Here is a 17,157-nt window from a genome sequence, read left to right on the forward strand (position 1 = left end):
GAGAATAACAAACAACTAGTTAGCGCAAATGATATTGACTCTAGTTACAAAAGGATTGTATGTGGAGTATCACAAGGTTCAATATTGGATCTTCTATTTTTCCTTATGAAATGATATCGCTAGCTTAAAAATCGATGCAAACATCTTTTTGCTGACGATACCAGTAATACCCGGAGGAACTCTAATATTGCAACTCTTCATGCAATTATTTATTTCTGATCTACTAAAAATAAAAACCTGGTCCGACTCTAATTTACTCTCTTTTAACGTGGATAAGACAGTAGCATTATCCTACAAAGGAGCTTTTCAACCTTTGCTTCTTAATAACAGCCAGATCAGTATCGTTGACTGTAAAATTTCTTGGTATTTTTATAGACAGCAACCTTAAATGGTCCCTTCATATCGATTTGTGAAGTAAGAAACTAGCTTCAGCTGCTATGCAATAAGATCTGTTTCGAATGAAATCAATTTAGTATCTTCAAAATAACATATTTTTCTTTCTTCGAGTCTCATCTTCGATATGGCCTTCCTTTTTGGGGTTCTAGTACAGCTACCCAATCTTATGTTATTTTTAAATTACAAAAAGAGCAATACTGTATCTTATTTACTTATTTCCGTAAGTCCCGTAAAATGACAAAAGCCTATCTTTTTCACTAAACAGGAATTTAGTTTCCTTGTGGAAAAGCCTATCTATCTGAAAGACCATATTATTCAGTAGAAGAGTTTCTTAACGAATAGCTTGATGTACAAGTAACAAAAGTATTTTTATAAATATATATTTGGGTATCACATGCAACAACTTAAACTTGTTAATTCGTAAGGTTTTATCATGCAATTTGAAATTTATTTAAATTTTGCAATAGATTGTGTATTTTATTATCTTTTATTTTGTGATATTGACGACTTAAATTATTTCAGTAATTAAAATTTTTATTTTTCTGACTTTTTGTAAGCTTTGTCCATACAATTTTCAGTGACAATAAATATTGACGACTTAAATTATTTCAGTAATTTAAATTTTTATTTTTCTGACTTTTTGTAAGCTTTGTCCATAAAATTGTACAATTTTCAGTGACAATAAAGCATATTTCTATTCTATTCTAAATTTATATACAAAGGGCTTTTACAGGTATTAAATAAATAAATAAATTACAATTTATGTCTTATTTTTCCTAGATGGTATTGTGTATATTTGAATTTAAAAATAATTTACACATTTTAAAATTTCAAATGCAATTTTTTTTTCAAATATACCAAATTATATTAAAATATTTTAAGCTTTATTTAAATTTTCCCACCAAAATTAAATTTTGAAATTCCCGCTTGAATTAGTTCCGATGCAAATCTCTTGGAGCGCTGAATTTCATATAAAACTAAAGTATTGTCGTGAAGCATCTAGAAGTAGGTGATTTGTGAGATGCACTTTACTTTCTGTATGATTTATAGATTTAATTTGAAAGTCACATTATTCTCTCAAAATTAGGATACAGGCTCAGAGTTTTGACCTTGTTTTGAGATTTTCTTTACCTTTTTCTTGTTTGGTCTTCCTCTCCTTTTTCTGCCAGGAACTTATCAGAAATTCTCTAACCATATTAACATCTTTACAAAATTATTTTACAATCTTACTATATATAAGTGTTTACATAATCTATTTTGACATTATGTTTATAGTCATTCAAACTCCAAAGTTATCATCTTATTTTTAGTAAGTAGTAAGTAGGCGACTAAACGGAGACGCAGTTGCACTCTTGTCCGGCCGTGACCGCTAATTCTTGTAAGTCGAGTGCGATGAGACGAGCTAGGGAAGCTTATCAGGATGCGTTTGGGACCTGGACTAGGAGATGAGCAATCTCAACTCTCACGTTCACATTTCCCTCGTCCCATAAACCTCCATACCTTTTTCATAACCCCAAGGGCCAACCTGACGCCAAATAAAAAACCGATGGAGACAACCAGCAGAAAAAAAACCGTAAGATAAGGTGTCAGAAACCGTGCTGATGACTGGATAGCTACATGTAACGTGGTCACGAACGGTTCTCTTGGAAACGGGCGAAACCATATTGTAAAAAGCATTATTCCCACATGTGGGGCTCTGTGGTAATGGACCGTATTTCCCTAGCTACTCGTGGGATTTACATGAATGAAAAAACGCAAAAAAGAACAAGAGAAGACACAACGAAGAGAAGAGTTGCGGCGGGAGAAGGAAGAGGGTAAATTCCCTTCCAAACCTACCTTTAAAAATTACGGGGACAAAAAGAAAAAATGGGTCAACAGAGGCAAATGAGTCAAAAAAAAAGAGTCTTGTGAATACTTCTCTATTATGGGAGGATTGGAGACCTACTAAAAATTAGTAGAAGACCTCACTAGATTTGTGGTGGAGGTTCCCAATATACAAAAGGCAAAAAAAGAACATTATCCAAAGACTGTACAGGGACAGCTAACCGGAACTGTCAGGTCTAGAGGACCAAAATTATCACAGGACCGGAAAAATGTTTGGGAAAACATCCTGAAGGTAAAAGAAGAGATGGGTTTGGGAGAAAAAGTGGCGTTACGTCACGTCAGCTACCTCATCGTTGGAGACCTCAGCAAGAAGTTTGAGGCCTTCTTCTAGAAGACTTATACGGAGATACTAGTCTACACGATGACACAAAGAAAAAAGCATCCCACTTATGGTCTCCAAAAAGGGTGGAGATTACAACCAGATTTTGCAAACGGTAAAAACCGCCATTAAAGAGGACCGAGGCCACGGAATCAGTCAGATCGACGAGGAGTACCAAAGGGGAAGAAGAAAAAAACGTTATCCTACACATTAGGGGCATGTCAGCGGACGTCACTAAACAAGAAATAGAAGCCTTCAATAAACAAGTCGGCAAGTGGGAGGACACTCTATCATCACTCTAAATATCTCTATCTGATGAGCAATTAAATTTGGAATCTGATAGTGGTGATGGCATTCCAGTTATTGTTCCAACATTCAACAAATCTCATTTAAAAGAAGGTGATTATGTTATTGTTATTTATGAAGATCAACACTACCCGGGAAAAATAAAAGAAGTAGAAGAAAATATGATATATCAGTATGATCATACTGATATTGTGGAGAAGATCAACGAACCAGCAAGTTTAAATATTCGTGGAAGGTTCCAGACATGGAGAGTTCCAGAAATAATAAAGTTTTCCTGTTTTAATTAGATATTTGAATAAATAAGTTAATTTTTTTTTATTTAAATACCTTTTTTGATAGGTCAAGTATTGGGTATTTTTTTGGATTCTGCAAACTTTGCAATGCCAGGTATTGGAGACAAAACATGTATTTAAAATAAATTTTTTTTGGTAAATTTTATTTAAATCAAATCTCTTTTCACATGTACAATTAACTTATTTATAATTAACTTAATCATACATTTTGCTTAAGAGAACAAATTAATCTCTGAGTAAAATTAACGTTTTAATATCAGAAAATGTATCTTTCTGGTCTTACGAGTGTCAGGTACTGGTGCCTCTACCTTAGCTCTTGAGATATATGCAAAAAAGAGGAAAATGGTTATTATACCCAAAAATGGTTACTTTAACCAGATACCGCCTGTACAAAAAGCATAATATTCTAATTGAGGATGGACCAATATTTTAGGTTAGTGACCTAAATAATATTTTCAATTATCTCGGGAACTGCTCACTAGCAAAACATATATTTTTAACGATACGATCTGACTTGTTTGTGATCAAGTATTTGCTTTTTTCAGGTTATGTGCGTATTTGGATATTATTGCAGCTGCGAGTCTATAGATTTTATCAATATCCCAATTCATTAAAAATACGTTAACAACATTAAATAGTTTATTCTTACATATAAAAAATTAATGTACCATACATACTAATTTGTATTTACAAAAGCTTTTGATTTATTAACACTAAAAACTATTATTTTCTAATGTAATAAAAAATTAATGTTACGTTAGAGACATTATTCTTTGGTTCACAATAGATGATAAAAGCAGCAAGTTTTTCCAAATTTTATCTGCGTTTTGTCAGTTTTATCCAGTTACTTTGTCTCAGGGTAAGATCAGTGCACTGAGATTTTAATTTTGTTATGTAAGATGAAACGTCTCATTATTTTGGTTATACAATCTTTTTGAAGAATACAAAAAATGAGGAAAATAAAATGACGAAGGAACATGATCTATACGATAGAGTGTCATAAACAATTAACGAAGAACATATCGAGAAATTACATTATATGTTTCTAGATTAATCGGTGTAAGAGATATAAGCTAAGACTGTAGATATTCCTAAAGAGGTACAGTATATTTTATACGGAAACTAAGTACATTTTTTTAAATGCTGATCACATAAAAATGAAGACAGAGTAAAGGGTTTTTTAACAGGTTGACTGCCATGAGCACCACATGTGGTACTCATGACAGTCAAACGATTTCCGAAGTGAAGATTGAAACGTCAATAAACTTATTAACCTTCAATTGTGGCTTATTCCCATTAAAACAGTAATAACTTTAAAATGCCACAAGAAAATAGCTTCAGAACAATATTAAAATAAATTATATACAGGGGCAGTTAGATAATTTAAAAAAACATTACGAGTTGATTATGAGTTGAGTTTAAACCTTAAACAATCAGAGAAACTCCATATACTCCAAATACTCCATAAGTTAAATATCATACAGACAAAGATGAGTTAGCAAAAGAAACAAAATTGATTAGGGTTAAACATAGAAATAATAAGAAGAGAAACATAAACACTTCATTGTCACCTATACAAAACCTTTCAGAAATCAAAAGTGAAAATAAGATTATTAATAAAAAGAAAATGCTACCACCTCTAATAGTCATGGAGAATGCAAAAAATATGACGACTTCCATAAATTGTTAACCAAGGAAGGAATGAACTCTCAGAATAAACTTCTTAGTTATAATTCCATCAAAATGGTTTTCAGTGGTATTCTTATCAGAACAAACAGACCTGTCAAACTAACAGCTAAAAGACTGAATCACATGTGTCAACCAGAAAATATTGTTAGTCATCTTCAGGTAGGGGATACACAGCCATTGGAGCAGTGAAGAAACTATACGCAAAGTGTTCAAAATCAAAACTATTTTGGGAAGTAAAGTAGAAATAGAGCCGATTAAAAAGTCAAAACTACTTCCACAGTGTAGGCGGTGCCAGGCTTTCGGACATACTCAAGCCTACTATGCGAGAGAACCACCGTGTGTCATATGTACGGGTAAACATCTTACTTATTTATGTAAAAAACAAAAAGATACTGAACCAAAATGTGTAAACTGCGGCAAGAACTATCCTTGCCAAGAACGATCGTTGCAAATTACAGGACTGTCTAATTGCTAAAGAAATGCAGGAGCTAAAAATGAAAAATATGTTAAAACAACATAGAATATACTGGACTATGTTATCTGTTTGGAAAAGTATTTCATATTTACTTAAATATTGTATATATTTTGTTTTTTATTATATTTTGTTTTATTATTCTTAATTGTTTTAGCATATGACATTATTTAAAAGCTACTTATAATATTTAAATTTTCCACGTTCAAATGGTAACTCAAAACACATTTCGTAACAGCATGAAGGTTTTTTTGGTAACCACGACAATAAATTAGTTAAAAACCACCCTTAAACACATGTGGGAAGCATCGTTAACTTTTATCCCGAATCCTATTTCAACCTTATCTAGAAATTCGAAAATATCTTGGTTTTTATTACTTCAAGAGAGAAGAGAGCACCATAATCCAGTCGTTGACGCGCGAGTGGACAACATACGATTCTATCTTCGCTAAAGCGAAGCCACGACGTCTCCTGTCAATTCATATAGTTTCAAATGACACAATTCGGTGAGTCGTTATTTAAATAAATTCCTTTTGCTGATATTAGATATGCTGACGCTACCTTAGTGCTGGCTAATTGCAGTAAAGACCTTCAAAGTCTAATGAACAAAGTAAACCAGACCTGTATCTGCGATCCAAGTATAGAAATTAAAAGCCGAATACAACGAATCAGAGCTAAATTTGTAAAAATTTGTACTTTGCAGCTACGATCTTAGTGCTGACCTTCGCGTTAGAATGACACACTGCTATATCTTTCCAGTGATACTATATGGAGTAAAAGAAGCCTTTGAGGTGTCGATACATAGTCGAAATGAGGAAGTCCTTAGACGGCTGAACATAACAATATATTTATATACCACTAAGGGACACAAGCTGGAATACTTTTAAAATATGAAATTTTTTATGACTGAAAAGTCTAAACTAGATTATATCATTATTTAGAGCTGCTGTCAATAGTCACGATAGCGAATATGGTAGCCAAACGTGTGGTAGAAAAAAAATTGAAGAAATACGACTTTCAATTCTCAAAAGGAAACTTGTTGCTAGAACATTTTAGGTCAAATGAAGAAGAGTTAGCAGTTGTAGATATTTTGAACGCTTTCTAAAATAGATTTAACATAAGAGACCGAATCCAATTATTCACTAATATTGGATAAAGTATTTGGAACTAAACTCCTATTTTGTCTTCTTTCCATTTCAATTCAGTACGATATTTTTTAAGTTTATTCTCCAATCTTTATATTTTTATGCTTTTAAACCAAACTGTGATAGTTCTAATCAAATTTATAAAACAATGATTTTTAGTGTTTAACAATAGAAGTATCATTTCGAATCGAATATCTTTATTAATCATTTTTTCTCTGGAGATTTGGACCACGATCTTCCTTTTTCGTCGCCTTCCTTTGGTAGAGACCAAGACCTCGATCTGTCTCGTTTCTCATGAAGCTCTCGGGGCGTCATAAAACTGGAACTGTCTACAGATTTTTCTCTAACTGGAGATGAAACAGAAGTGGATTTTGCTTTAGTATTATCCCGAGATGATCCCCTGGATTTATTGGATCGCCTTTCACTGCTTTTCCTTTTTGATTCTGTCGATCTATTTCTGTTTTTTTCTCTAGATCTACTCTTCGATCGACGACTCCTCTCCTTGGATCTAGACTGTTCACGTGACTTTCTTCTAGACCTTGATCTACTTCTTGATCTTGTGTAAGATCTTTTTTGTGATTTCGACCTTGATCTGTAACTGTAAGATCTAGATCTTCTCGATCTAGACCTTTTCCTCGATCTACTTCTGGAACGGGTATAAGATCTACTATACGATCTTCTAGAACGTGATCTGGATTTAGATCTTCGTCTATCTCGTCTATTTGGAGGGTACGATTTTCTTTGTCTGTCGTCATGGTCATTCATGAATTTTAAAAATTCTTCATCTAAATCTGTATGATAGTTGTTAAAATTTCCTCCACCTCTATGACCTCCTCTATATCGGAAGCCTGCTCTTCTTCTGCTAAAACCACCTAAAATAAAAAAGGAATATACAAATTCACATATTTGGATCATAAACGCAATACTATTACAGTGCTACAAAAAATCCGTGTTTGCTGCAAACTAGTTCCGTTCAATTCAATATTTAATGAAACTAATTGCATACTGTTCCAATTTAACCTATGAATAAACTGACGGCATCAAATTTATACGTCTACTTTTGTTTAAGAATAAAAATAGACAAAAAATTACCCCTTGAAGGTCCAGGAATATTTGGCAGTCTCGGAAAACCTCTTCCCCTCGGTATGAATCCTCCCATATGGTATGGATCCGGAAACATTGGAGCAGGTGGCATATAATGGTGTAGATTAAACCAAGTCGGGTCAAGCATAAGCTCTGGATATTTCTGAATGACAGGACTTTTAGGTCTTTGTTCTAGAAAAAATAAATTTATTAATACAATATGCAACAGTACACAACATTTTTCTCGTGCCGTTCCCGAACTAGGGAACTAAAATTTCATAAAAATAGGTCCAGCCATTTCGGAGGAGTATGGTAAATAATACTGTGATACGAGAATTTTATATGTATATATATAGAGAGTGTGTCACGACGAGCTTACACTATCTATAAGTATATCGGAATCTACTTGGACGATATTTATGAAAATTGGTTTATGGGGATTTCAAGTTATGAAAAACTTAAAGAGAATATTTTGACAGACATGACACTTCCGGTTATACCGGAAGTGAACAGTAACTTTGTTATTTTAAATGGAGCACCCTATATATTATTGCACTTTTAGACTCTGCATAAAATTCTAGATCAAACTTGTATAAAGTACCATAGGTAAAAACTACATATTTTTTGAGTTATTCATCTTTTTTCAAAAATTTTGACAGATAGAGACAAACTTTTAAGTTAGAGACAAAGTTAATAGCTGATCCATTTACATTTACAAACTGAAAACTTTTGCACACAAAGAGTAGGTAACGTTCTTTCAGGATGTATATACTTTTATATATATATATATATATATATATATATATATATATATATATATATATATATGTATATATATATATATATATATATATATATATATATATAAAAGTATATACATCCTGAAAGAACGTTACCTATTCATAGAATCATGTATATAATTTTTGTTTTATACTTTTTATTATTATATACTGTTCGATATTCCAATATTAATTATTCTTTCAATTAATAAGTTCATGCCGAATTTGAATATTTTTTCCTAGTCGCTTTAATAATTATAAATTTTTGGTGGTTATTCTGTAAATCGTCGATTTTTTTTATTTTCATTTTATTAAACAATTATTTTTGTCGATTATTCCGCTAATCAGACAGTGTCTTTTCTTTATTTTGATGTTATTGTTTTGATATTTATATTTTGATTTATTATTTTGATATTTATTTTTTAATTAATTATTTAGTTAATCAATCAATAACCTTATATTTTTATTTCGTTTATTGATTTATTGACTACCATGAATGACAACGGCAACACTTCTCGTCCCGCGTCTCTTCAGCCTGAAATAGAACCTTATAAATTATCTAAAATAATTTCTTTCGTACTCGAATTTGAAGGCGATCAGATATTTTTACACACATTTTCAAATGTTTGTGATTATACCTACAATATGTCTACGCGTGATCAAAAACAACTAGTAGTAATTCACATAAAAAATAAATTACGCGGAAGAGCAGCACAAATTATAAGTTCAAGAAATCCATTATCATATCTAGAATTCAAGCAACTTCTTACTTCTCATTTTGGGGACACTAGAGACCTGTCTTCTTTGATACAAGATTTACAGCGAATCAAACAGCTTCCGAATGAATCGGCTCTTACATTCCTCAATGGTGTCTAAATCCTTAATGCAAAAATGCATGCTAATATACAAAAATCTAACCTCTCTGCTGTAGAGAAACATGCCCAAATTGTAACGGCGCTCAATACCTTATTGACCGGCCTCGATCCAAGCATCGCTCACATCATTTGTGCTAGTAATCCAAAAGACCTTGAAGCTCAGGTCCGCATTAGACGAGAGTTACAATTATACTATTTCGAAATACAGAAAATCAATCGAGCCAATCCTCAAAAACCCAATGAAAACAATCAACCCATCAGAAGACCAATCCTTCAACCACCTAGATGCACATTTTGTGGACGTATGGGCCACTCGAACAATGAATGTCGTTCTCGACAAAATTCCCAAAATAACTCGCAGAATTTCAACAACCCCCAAAATTTTACCAATTCTCAAAATTTCAATAGTCATCAAAACTTCAATAACACTCAAAACAATGGCATTCAGAGACTAAGTTTCAGTTCAAATAATAATTACCAAAACAATAGACCTAATGACCAACAAAGATCTCAATTCACACCAAATCAAAATAATCCACAAGTACGCACTTCTATAATCCATAAGAATCATAATTTTTCGAAAGATAGGCACAGAGCTCATTTCATTAACTATGAAGCTGACTATGTTAATGACTATCCCTAGCTTCAAATGAAAGCTACCAATACGAAGATTTCTCTCATAACAATTATTCACCTCCTGATTATTACCATTCCTTCGATCAATCAACCGATTTAATTGATAGCCAAGACTTTCCGGATTTTCTCACAGTCTCGAACCAGAACCACCCACCAGATAATGCCAATTTAATGAACGAATCTTTGTCTCAAATACAGAATCAGATTCAAACTAAATTTGGACAACATGAACCCATCTCTGAACTTTCCAGAACAAAATTTTCTCTGAACCCTCTTCTTGCTGTGAACTCTAAAAACCTGTATTATATCTGTAAAGAAAATACTGCGAAAAATTTCAAACCACGTTTTTCCGAAAAAAATTACCATACAGGGTATTATAGGCCAAAAGATTTTTGTCACTCAATCCCGTTTCAAGTGGGAAACCACCATAAGGTGTTTATCCATAACTTAGATATTGATTTCGATGGAATCTTTGGCCTCGATTTTTTAGAACATTACGAATGTACAATAGACCTCAAAAACAAACAATTAATCACCAACTTTAAAACATTACCTCTCTACAAAGTAGAAACTAATTCGCTTAATAATGAACCCCCTAATCAAATTAAAATAGATCCCAGATCCGAGCAAATATTCAAGTTAACATGTCATCTGTCGAATACAGATGCAATTTTGCACAAAAAAGAAACAGATAAAGTCCATATTCCCTTCGGGTTAGTACACGTAAATGAAAAAGGAGAATTTCTGACATCCGTAGTAAATGCAAACGCAATTCAAAAAATTATCGATTTTTCTGATATCGTAATTGAAACCTATGCGAACTACCCTATCCTAAATTTCCAGACGAGGACGAACAAGAACTAGTTACAAATCTTTGCTTAAATTATGAAGACATATTTTACTTACAAACAAAAAGATATCCACAGCATCTTAAGACCAAAGTATACAATCAATGCGTACTCCCTGTTCTAACTTATGGTTCCCAAACATGGACATTTACAAAAGCAAATATGGACAAAATCATAAAAACCCAAAGAGCAATGGAAAGACAAATGTTGCACATAAGATTAATGGATAAAAAGGGAAACGAGTGGATAAGAGAGAAAACAAAAGTGAGAGATGTTAGACAAGAAGTTGCAAAATTGACATAGAGATTTGCAGGACACAATATAAGACAAAAAGAAGACCGATTTAACAAAATTCTTATAAGCTGGAGACCGTGGGAATATAAACGAAGCATGTGGGCTCTAGGTGGATGGCTATAGCGACAGACAGAGAAGAATGGAAAAGGATTGGGGAGGCCTATGTCCAAAGATGGACCGAAGAAGGCTAATTAGATAGATAGATAGATTTTACTTACAGGGAGACAACCTCACTTTCACCAGTGAGATCAAACATCAAATTGAGACCAATAACGTCAAACCCATTTTTACGTCATACAGATATCCTCAGGTCCACAAAGAGGAAGTAAAATCTCAAGTGAATAAGATAGTCAACGAAGGCATCATCCGGCCCTCTACTTCTCCTTGGTCATCTCCTGTTTGGGTCGTTAAAAAAAATGGACTCTTCTGGAGAACAAAAATGGCGAATAGTAATAGACTACCGCAAGCTCAATGAATGTACCATTGACGATAAATATCCTTTTCCTAATATCTCCGATCTCTTAGACCAGCTTGGAAAGTGTCAATATTTCATAACTCTCGATCTTGCCTCCGGGTTTCATCAGATTGAAATCGATCCCAAAGACATTCCTAAAACACTTTACTCGTTTAAAAGACATTCTCCGTCGAAAACGGACACTATGAATTTACTCGTTTCCTTTTGGACTTAAAAATGCACCATCCAAATTCCAGCGTATCATGGACAATATTCTTTTAAATATTTTGAACGAAAAATGTCTTGTTTACATTTACGACATTATAGTATACTCCCCTACCATTCACGAGCACACTTCCCGTCTTACTCAAGTCTTCAAACGTCTTCGAAAGGCTAATCTTAAAATCCAGCCTGATAAATGTGAATTTCTTAGGAAAGAGGTAGCGTATCTCGGACACCTCATTACCCAAGATGGCTCAAGTCTAACCCTTCAAAAGTCGATTGTATCCAACGATTTCCTGAACCGAAAACACCAAAAGACATAAAATCTTTCCTAGGTCTAGCCGGTTACTATCGTCGTTTTATTCCAAATTTTGTCAAACTCTCCAAACCTCTCACTAGACTACTCCAGAACGACGTTGCTTTTAATTTTGATCTAGAGCAAGCAAGCTTTTAAAGATTTGAAAAACGCTTTAATTTCTGACCCGATTCTGACCTATTCAAACTTTGAGGAACCATTTGTTCTCACAACAGATGCAAGTGTATTCGCCATCGGCGCTATATTATCCCAGGGCCCCATTGGAAAAGATCTACCTATAGCATATGCTTCACGTACCCTGTGTAATACTGAAACGCGATATTCGACCATTGAGTGAGAGCTCCTTGCCATCGTATGGGCTGTAAAACATTTCCGATCCTATCTGTTCGGAAGAAAATTCACCCTAGTAACTGATCATTAATTTATTAATCATTAAGTTATTTTCTATAAAAGACCCTGGAAGCAGACTAGCTAGATGGCGCCTCAAGCTTGGGGAGTACAATTATAAAATCATTCATAAACCGGAAAAAAGCAACAAAAATGCGGACGCACTTTCTCGAATAAAAATCAATCATTTTAAAGAATGTTCGAATTTCCATAAGAAAATATCAATATTAGCTTCGAATGATATGGAATCTGAGAAAGAGCTAAATGAAATCGATGAAGAAGCAATCACTGAACATTTCAATAGATTTGTCGAACTGTATAAAACTAAATCACTCATTGATTATTGAAATATCTAATGATTACTAGATAAATCGCATAAGAACATGATCACCTTATGTGATAAAAACAACATAGATTTTAACTTGTCAAAGATTAACATATTGGGTAGTAAAACTGTCAAAAATCGGAAATATTTTATCATTCCCTTTCCTTTTGATGCCGAATCGGTAGTACAACACCTATTCTATGTGCGACATAAACAACGTTTATGTCGCACAAAATGAATTTCTTCTTCTTCTTCAGATGCAAATCCACTAATGGATGTTAGCGATCACATTTTCCATTAATTCTCTATTTCTTGCAATATGTATCAGAGATTGTATGTCGTTAATCCCTGTCCATTGCCTTATGTTTCGGAGCCAGGACATTTTCTTGCGTCCCATTCCTCTCTTGCCTTCAATTTTACCCTCGATTATAAGTTGGAGGAACTGGTATTTTTCATTTCGCATGATGTGACCTAGATACGCCGTTTTGTGACATCTATATTTGTGATTTTCGCTGTCCATGGTATTTTTAGGATACGGCGATAGAGCCACATTTCGAAAGCTTCTAATCTGTTTATATCCCTCGTTTTGAGTGTCCAGCCCTCTACGCCATATAGCAGCACTGACCACACGTAGCACTTAGTAAACCTTAGTCTCAGTTAAAGATCGAATTCTGAACAAGTCAGTACCTTCTTGAATTTTACGAAAGCTTGTCGAGCTTGCTCAATGCGACATTTTACTTCCCTGTCCGATGCCCAGTCTTCAAAAAGCCACGATGCCATTAAATTTACTCATTCTTTCAATGGACTTACCATGGAAAATGAATTTAACCTATCGCAAATCTATTACGTCGAAAATCAACTCGAATTACCAATTCTAGAAATATTTTCATTTATCTTTGCTGATAAAGAAATAAAACTGAGAATCTGTCAAGACGTCATTAAAACTATCGGAAACTTAGATTCGCCAGATGGCGAATATTTCAATGAATGTATAAATAAATTAACCTGCGATTAATATCAAACCGAAAACCTATTGAAAAATCAAATATCGGTTACCACTTCTGTTATTAAGAACTTCAACGCCAGAATCCGGAAATTACAAATAGATGAGGAAACATTCGACAATAATATTAAAGACATTCGAGAGTCAATAATGGATATCTCTGATCAATTAAAATTCTATCAATCTCAAATCGATATCATAAACTACTGATGGAAAGCTATTCATTTATCGAAGACTTGTTAAATGATATAGTAAATGTCATAACCTTTGCTCGATTAAAAATATTACATAGCTCAATCATCACCCCGTTTGACTTAATTGAATCGCTTAGGCATATATCTAAATCATTACAAAAAAATAATTTTCCATTATCAATCTATTCTTCGAATCTAGCTCAATATTTCGATATTATCGATTTACAAGCCTATCAACTAGATACAACAATTGTGTTTGTCTTAAATATTCCTATATCGTCTCTATCCAATACCAATACTGGATAATCGAACAGGTCTTCATTCAATATTAACAACACATAAGTACATTGCGCGAAACGATGATTCATTGTTATACCTTACAATAAATAGTTTTGAGTCATGCAAAATCTTGCGAACAGGAACCAAGATCTGTTACAACACACTTCCATACCCGATCGACAGCGATGTCCTATGTAAAGCCCAACTACTGAAACGAAAAGAAGGCCTTCCCAGAACATGCCAGACAGACTTCCGTAGTATACGCCAAAGATTACAACGTCCAGAAGATCAACATAAACCTGTCGCTCAAAATAGTTTCTGACCCACTGCCTATTACCATCAGATGCGAGTCCAGAGACGTCAAATCGGAAATAATCCACACCAACCATATACTCAAACTACAACCAACGTGCGATGTCTTTATTGGTAGTACAAGAGTACACTCTTAGAAATTGATCGATGTCCACGACAATGTTACGGATGTCACCCAGAACCATTTAACTGTTGCAGATAAGATCTTCCCGACTTAAAACCACTGAAGCTTAGCAAGATCAATACTGAAGACCTCGAGATAGCCCATTACAAACTGAATCAGTATTCTGAAGAACTCGACAAACTAATCAATGAACCATTCGTCAACAAACACCTGAGCTGGTTCACGATCTTAACAATAGTCGTCATTGTGACTCTTGTTGTTCTTTACGTCATATGTAAATGCAGATCCAAGAGAAGATATAAGATAGGAATTGGCAATACCAATGACAATGACCTTCCTCCCTCTCCACCAAGACACCAAGAGACAGCTTTCGCCAGAAATTGGAGGAAGATCCTTTCAAGACGAAGATCCAGTATCCACCTAAGCGACTCCATAGACGAAGAAGAGCAGATCCAACTAAATACCAACATACAGAAATTCTAAAAGTTGCTGCCACGCATCAACTTTCATCTAAAAGAGGGAGCTTATAAAACAACTTGTCGCTCTTTATTTTTGCTCAGTATATTTACTTTTTTAAGTTCAGTATAATAAAAATTGTAGCGAAAGATTTACGCGGTTAGCACATTTAAACCTAGAGCTAAGATTAATACTATTACAAGAATTAATATTAAACTCAACAGTCTTCCGGGTTGAACCGCGTCGATTACCATTGCGCTGAGCTTTCGACATCCTTTTTGATGTTTTCTTCAGGGCTTCCGAGGTCTCCGTCTCCCGAGACACTACTAAACTGATCACTAACCAATACATTATTGGTATTGGGAACAGAGTACGGTTCATTTATAGCGTCGACGGTGACGTGATTTGGGTGGAGGTTGGCGTAGGGGTTACCGTGGGGATTGGCGCGAACATTTTTGACAGTAGGATTTTGATTGGCGCGTGGAGCGGACGATATTTTCTTTATGAGAGGTCTCCATGTCGAAGGTAACCGTATGCCGTCATCTCTTTTATTCAAACAATTTGGCCTTTTTTCAATTTCAATTTTGGACAAAAATGTAAATCTGAACTGAAATAATTGACAAAGAGAGATTATATGTCTATTGAAAATAAGGTCATCGTCGAACATTGTGTAGTGGAACTAACTCTAGAGGAGAGGTTTAAAATTGTTGCCAAACTTATTGTTTCTATTTGACATGTCGTCTTTTTAGCATTTGAAAAATGCGCTAAAACAATAAAATTTGGGCGAATTGATTTAAATGGCAACTTACTATTTTTATTGAGATTAAGCCACAATTTTATTTTAAAATAAGTTTATAAAATAAGTTCAAGTTTTGATTTGCCCTTCGGATTAGTATTAAAGTATTAATAAAAATGAATCGCCGAAATGTTTGTACGGGCATCACTTCAGAACGACTGCACCAAATTAGATATTTTTTTTTGTTGTGTTTGTTATTTTCAGGAGAAGGTTTGTCTTCTTCTTCTTCTTTTTATATAGACATGACTCTGTCTGTTTTTCAATGTGCCTCCAGTAAGTTGTCGTTCCATCGTTTTCGTGGTCTTCCTACTGATCGTCTTCCTATTGAGGAACCGTCTCTTGCAGTCTTTACTACTCTATTTGTTGTCATTCGGCTTATATGATCTTTCCATTCTACTCTTCTATTTCTTACCCAGTTCTTGATGTTCTGCATCTTGCATCTACGTCGTATATCTGTACTTCTAGCTCTGTCCCATAGTGTCTTACCATCAATTTTTCTAAGTGTTTTCATCTTTGCTGTTTCTAACATCCTTTTTGTCTTCTCCGTGTCTTGTTTCTGCCGCGTATGTCACTATTGGTCTGATGACTGATTTATAAATTTTGCCTTTCGTTTCTTTCCCGATATTTTTATTTCTCCATATTGTTTCATTCAGGCAGCCTGCGGCTCTGTTTGCTCTATTCACTTGATCTTCCACTTCCATTTCGAGCTTTCCGTAGCTAAATAATGTGATGCCTAGATATTTAAACCTCATCACTTATTCTATTATCTGACCTTCTAGCTCCAATTTACATCTTCGTAAATTTGCTGTTGTAACCATCCATTTTGTCTTGTTTGGGGAAATTAACATGTTAAATTTTCTGGTGGTTATATTAAATTGGTGCAGCATACGTTGTAAATTATCTTCACTTTGAGAAAGTAGTATTGCGTCGTCTGCATAGCAGATTATTAAGTTGTTTTTCTCCCATTTGGTATCCTTTTTTAGTTCGTTTTTTTTATTATTTCATCCATAATCAGGTTGAACAATAGAGGACTCAGGGAATCTCCCTGTCTTATCCCATTCCCAGCTTCAATAGGATCGGTTAGTTCTTCTTCTACTTTTACTTTTATTGTGTTGTTTTGGTAGATATTTTCGATCGTTTTGTTTTGTTCTATTATTTTTGGGATTAGTTTTAATAGTTGTTTGGTCAGATCTGGTCCTCCGTACGGAGTTCGTTCGGTATTCTGTCCTCTCCTGTTGATTTTTTATTTTTTAATTTCCTTAATGCTTCC

General features: G+C 34.0%; 1 protein-coding gene across 1 annotated transcript in view; it reads right to left on the minus strand.

Moving 5' to 3' along the window:
- Positions 1-3,824: 3,824 nt before the first annotated feature.
- The window catches only part of Xe7 (A-kinase anchor protein 17A), a 77,185-nt gene continuing 63,852 nt past the window's right edge, over positions 3,825-17,157 (minus strand). Inside the window, exons 5-6 of the mRNA XM_072529550.1 lie at positions 7,597-7,779; positions 3,825-7,376 (exon numbers count right to left, since the gene is read on the minus strand). Coding sequence (XP_072385651.1) covers positions 6,709-7,376; positions 7,597-7,779 — 851 coding nt within the window. The 3' untranslated portion in view covers positions 3,825-6,708. The remainder of the gene's footprint in view (positions 7,377-7,596; positions 7,780-17,157) is intronic.

Source organism: Diabrotica undecimpunctata, chromosome 4, assembly GCF_040954645.1.
Source record: "Diabrotica undecimpunctata isolate CICGRU chromosome 4, icDiaUnde3, whole genome shotgun sequence".
Classification (NCBI taxonomy): domain Eukaryota; kingdom Metazoa; phylum Arthropoda; class Insecta; order Coleoptera; family Chrysomelidae; genus Diabrotica; species Diabrotica undecimpunctata.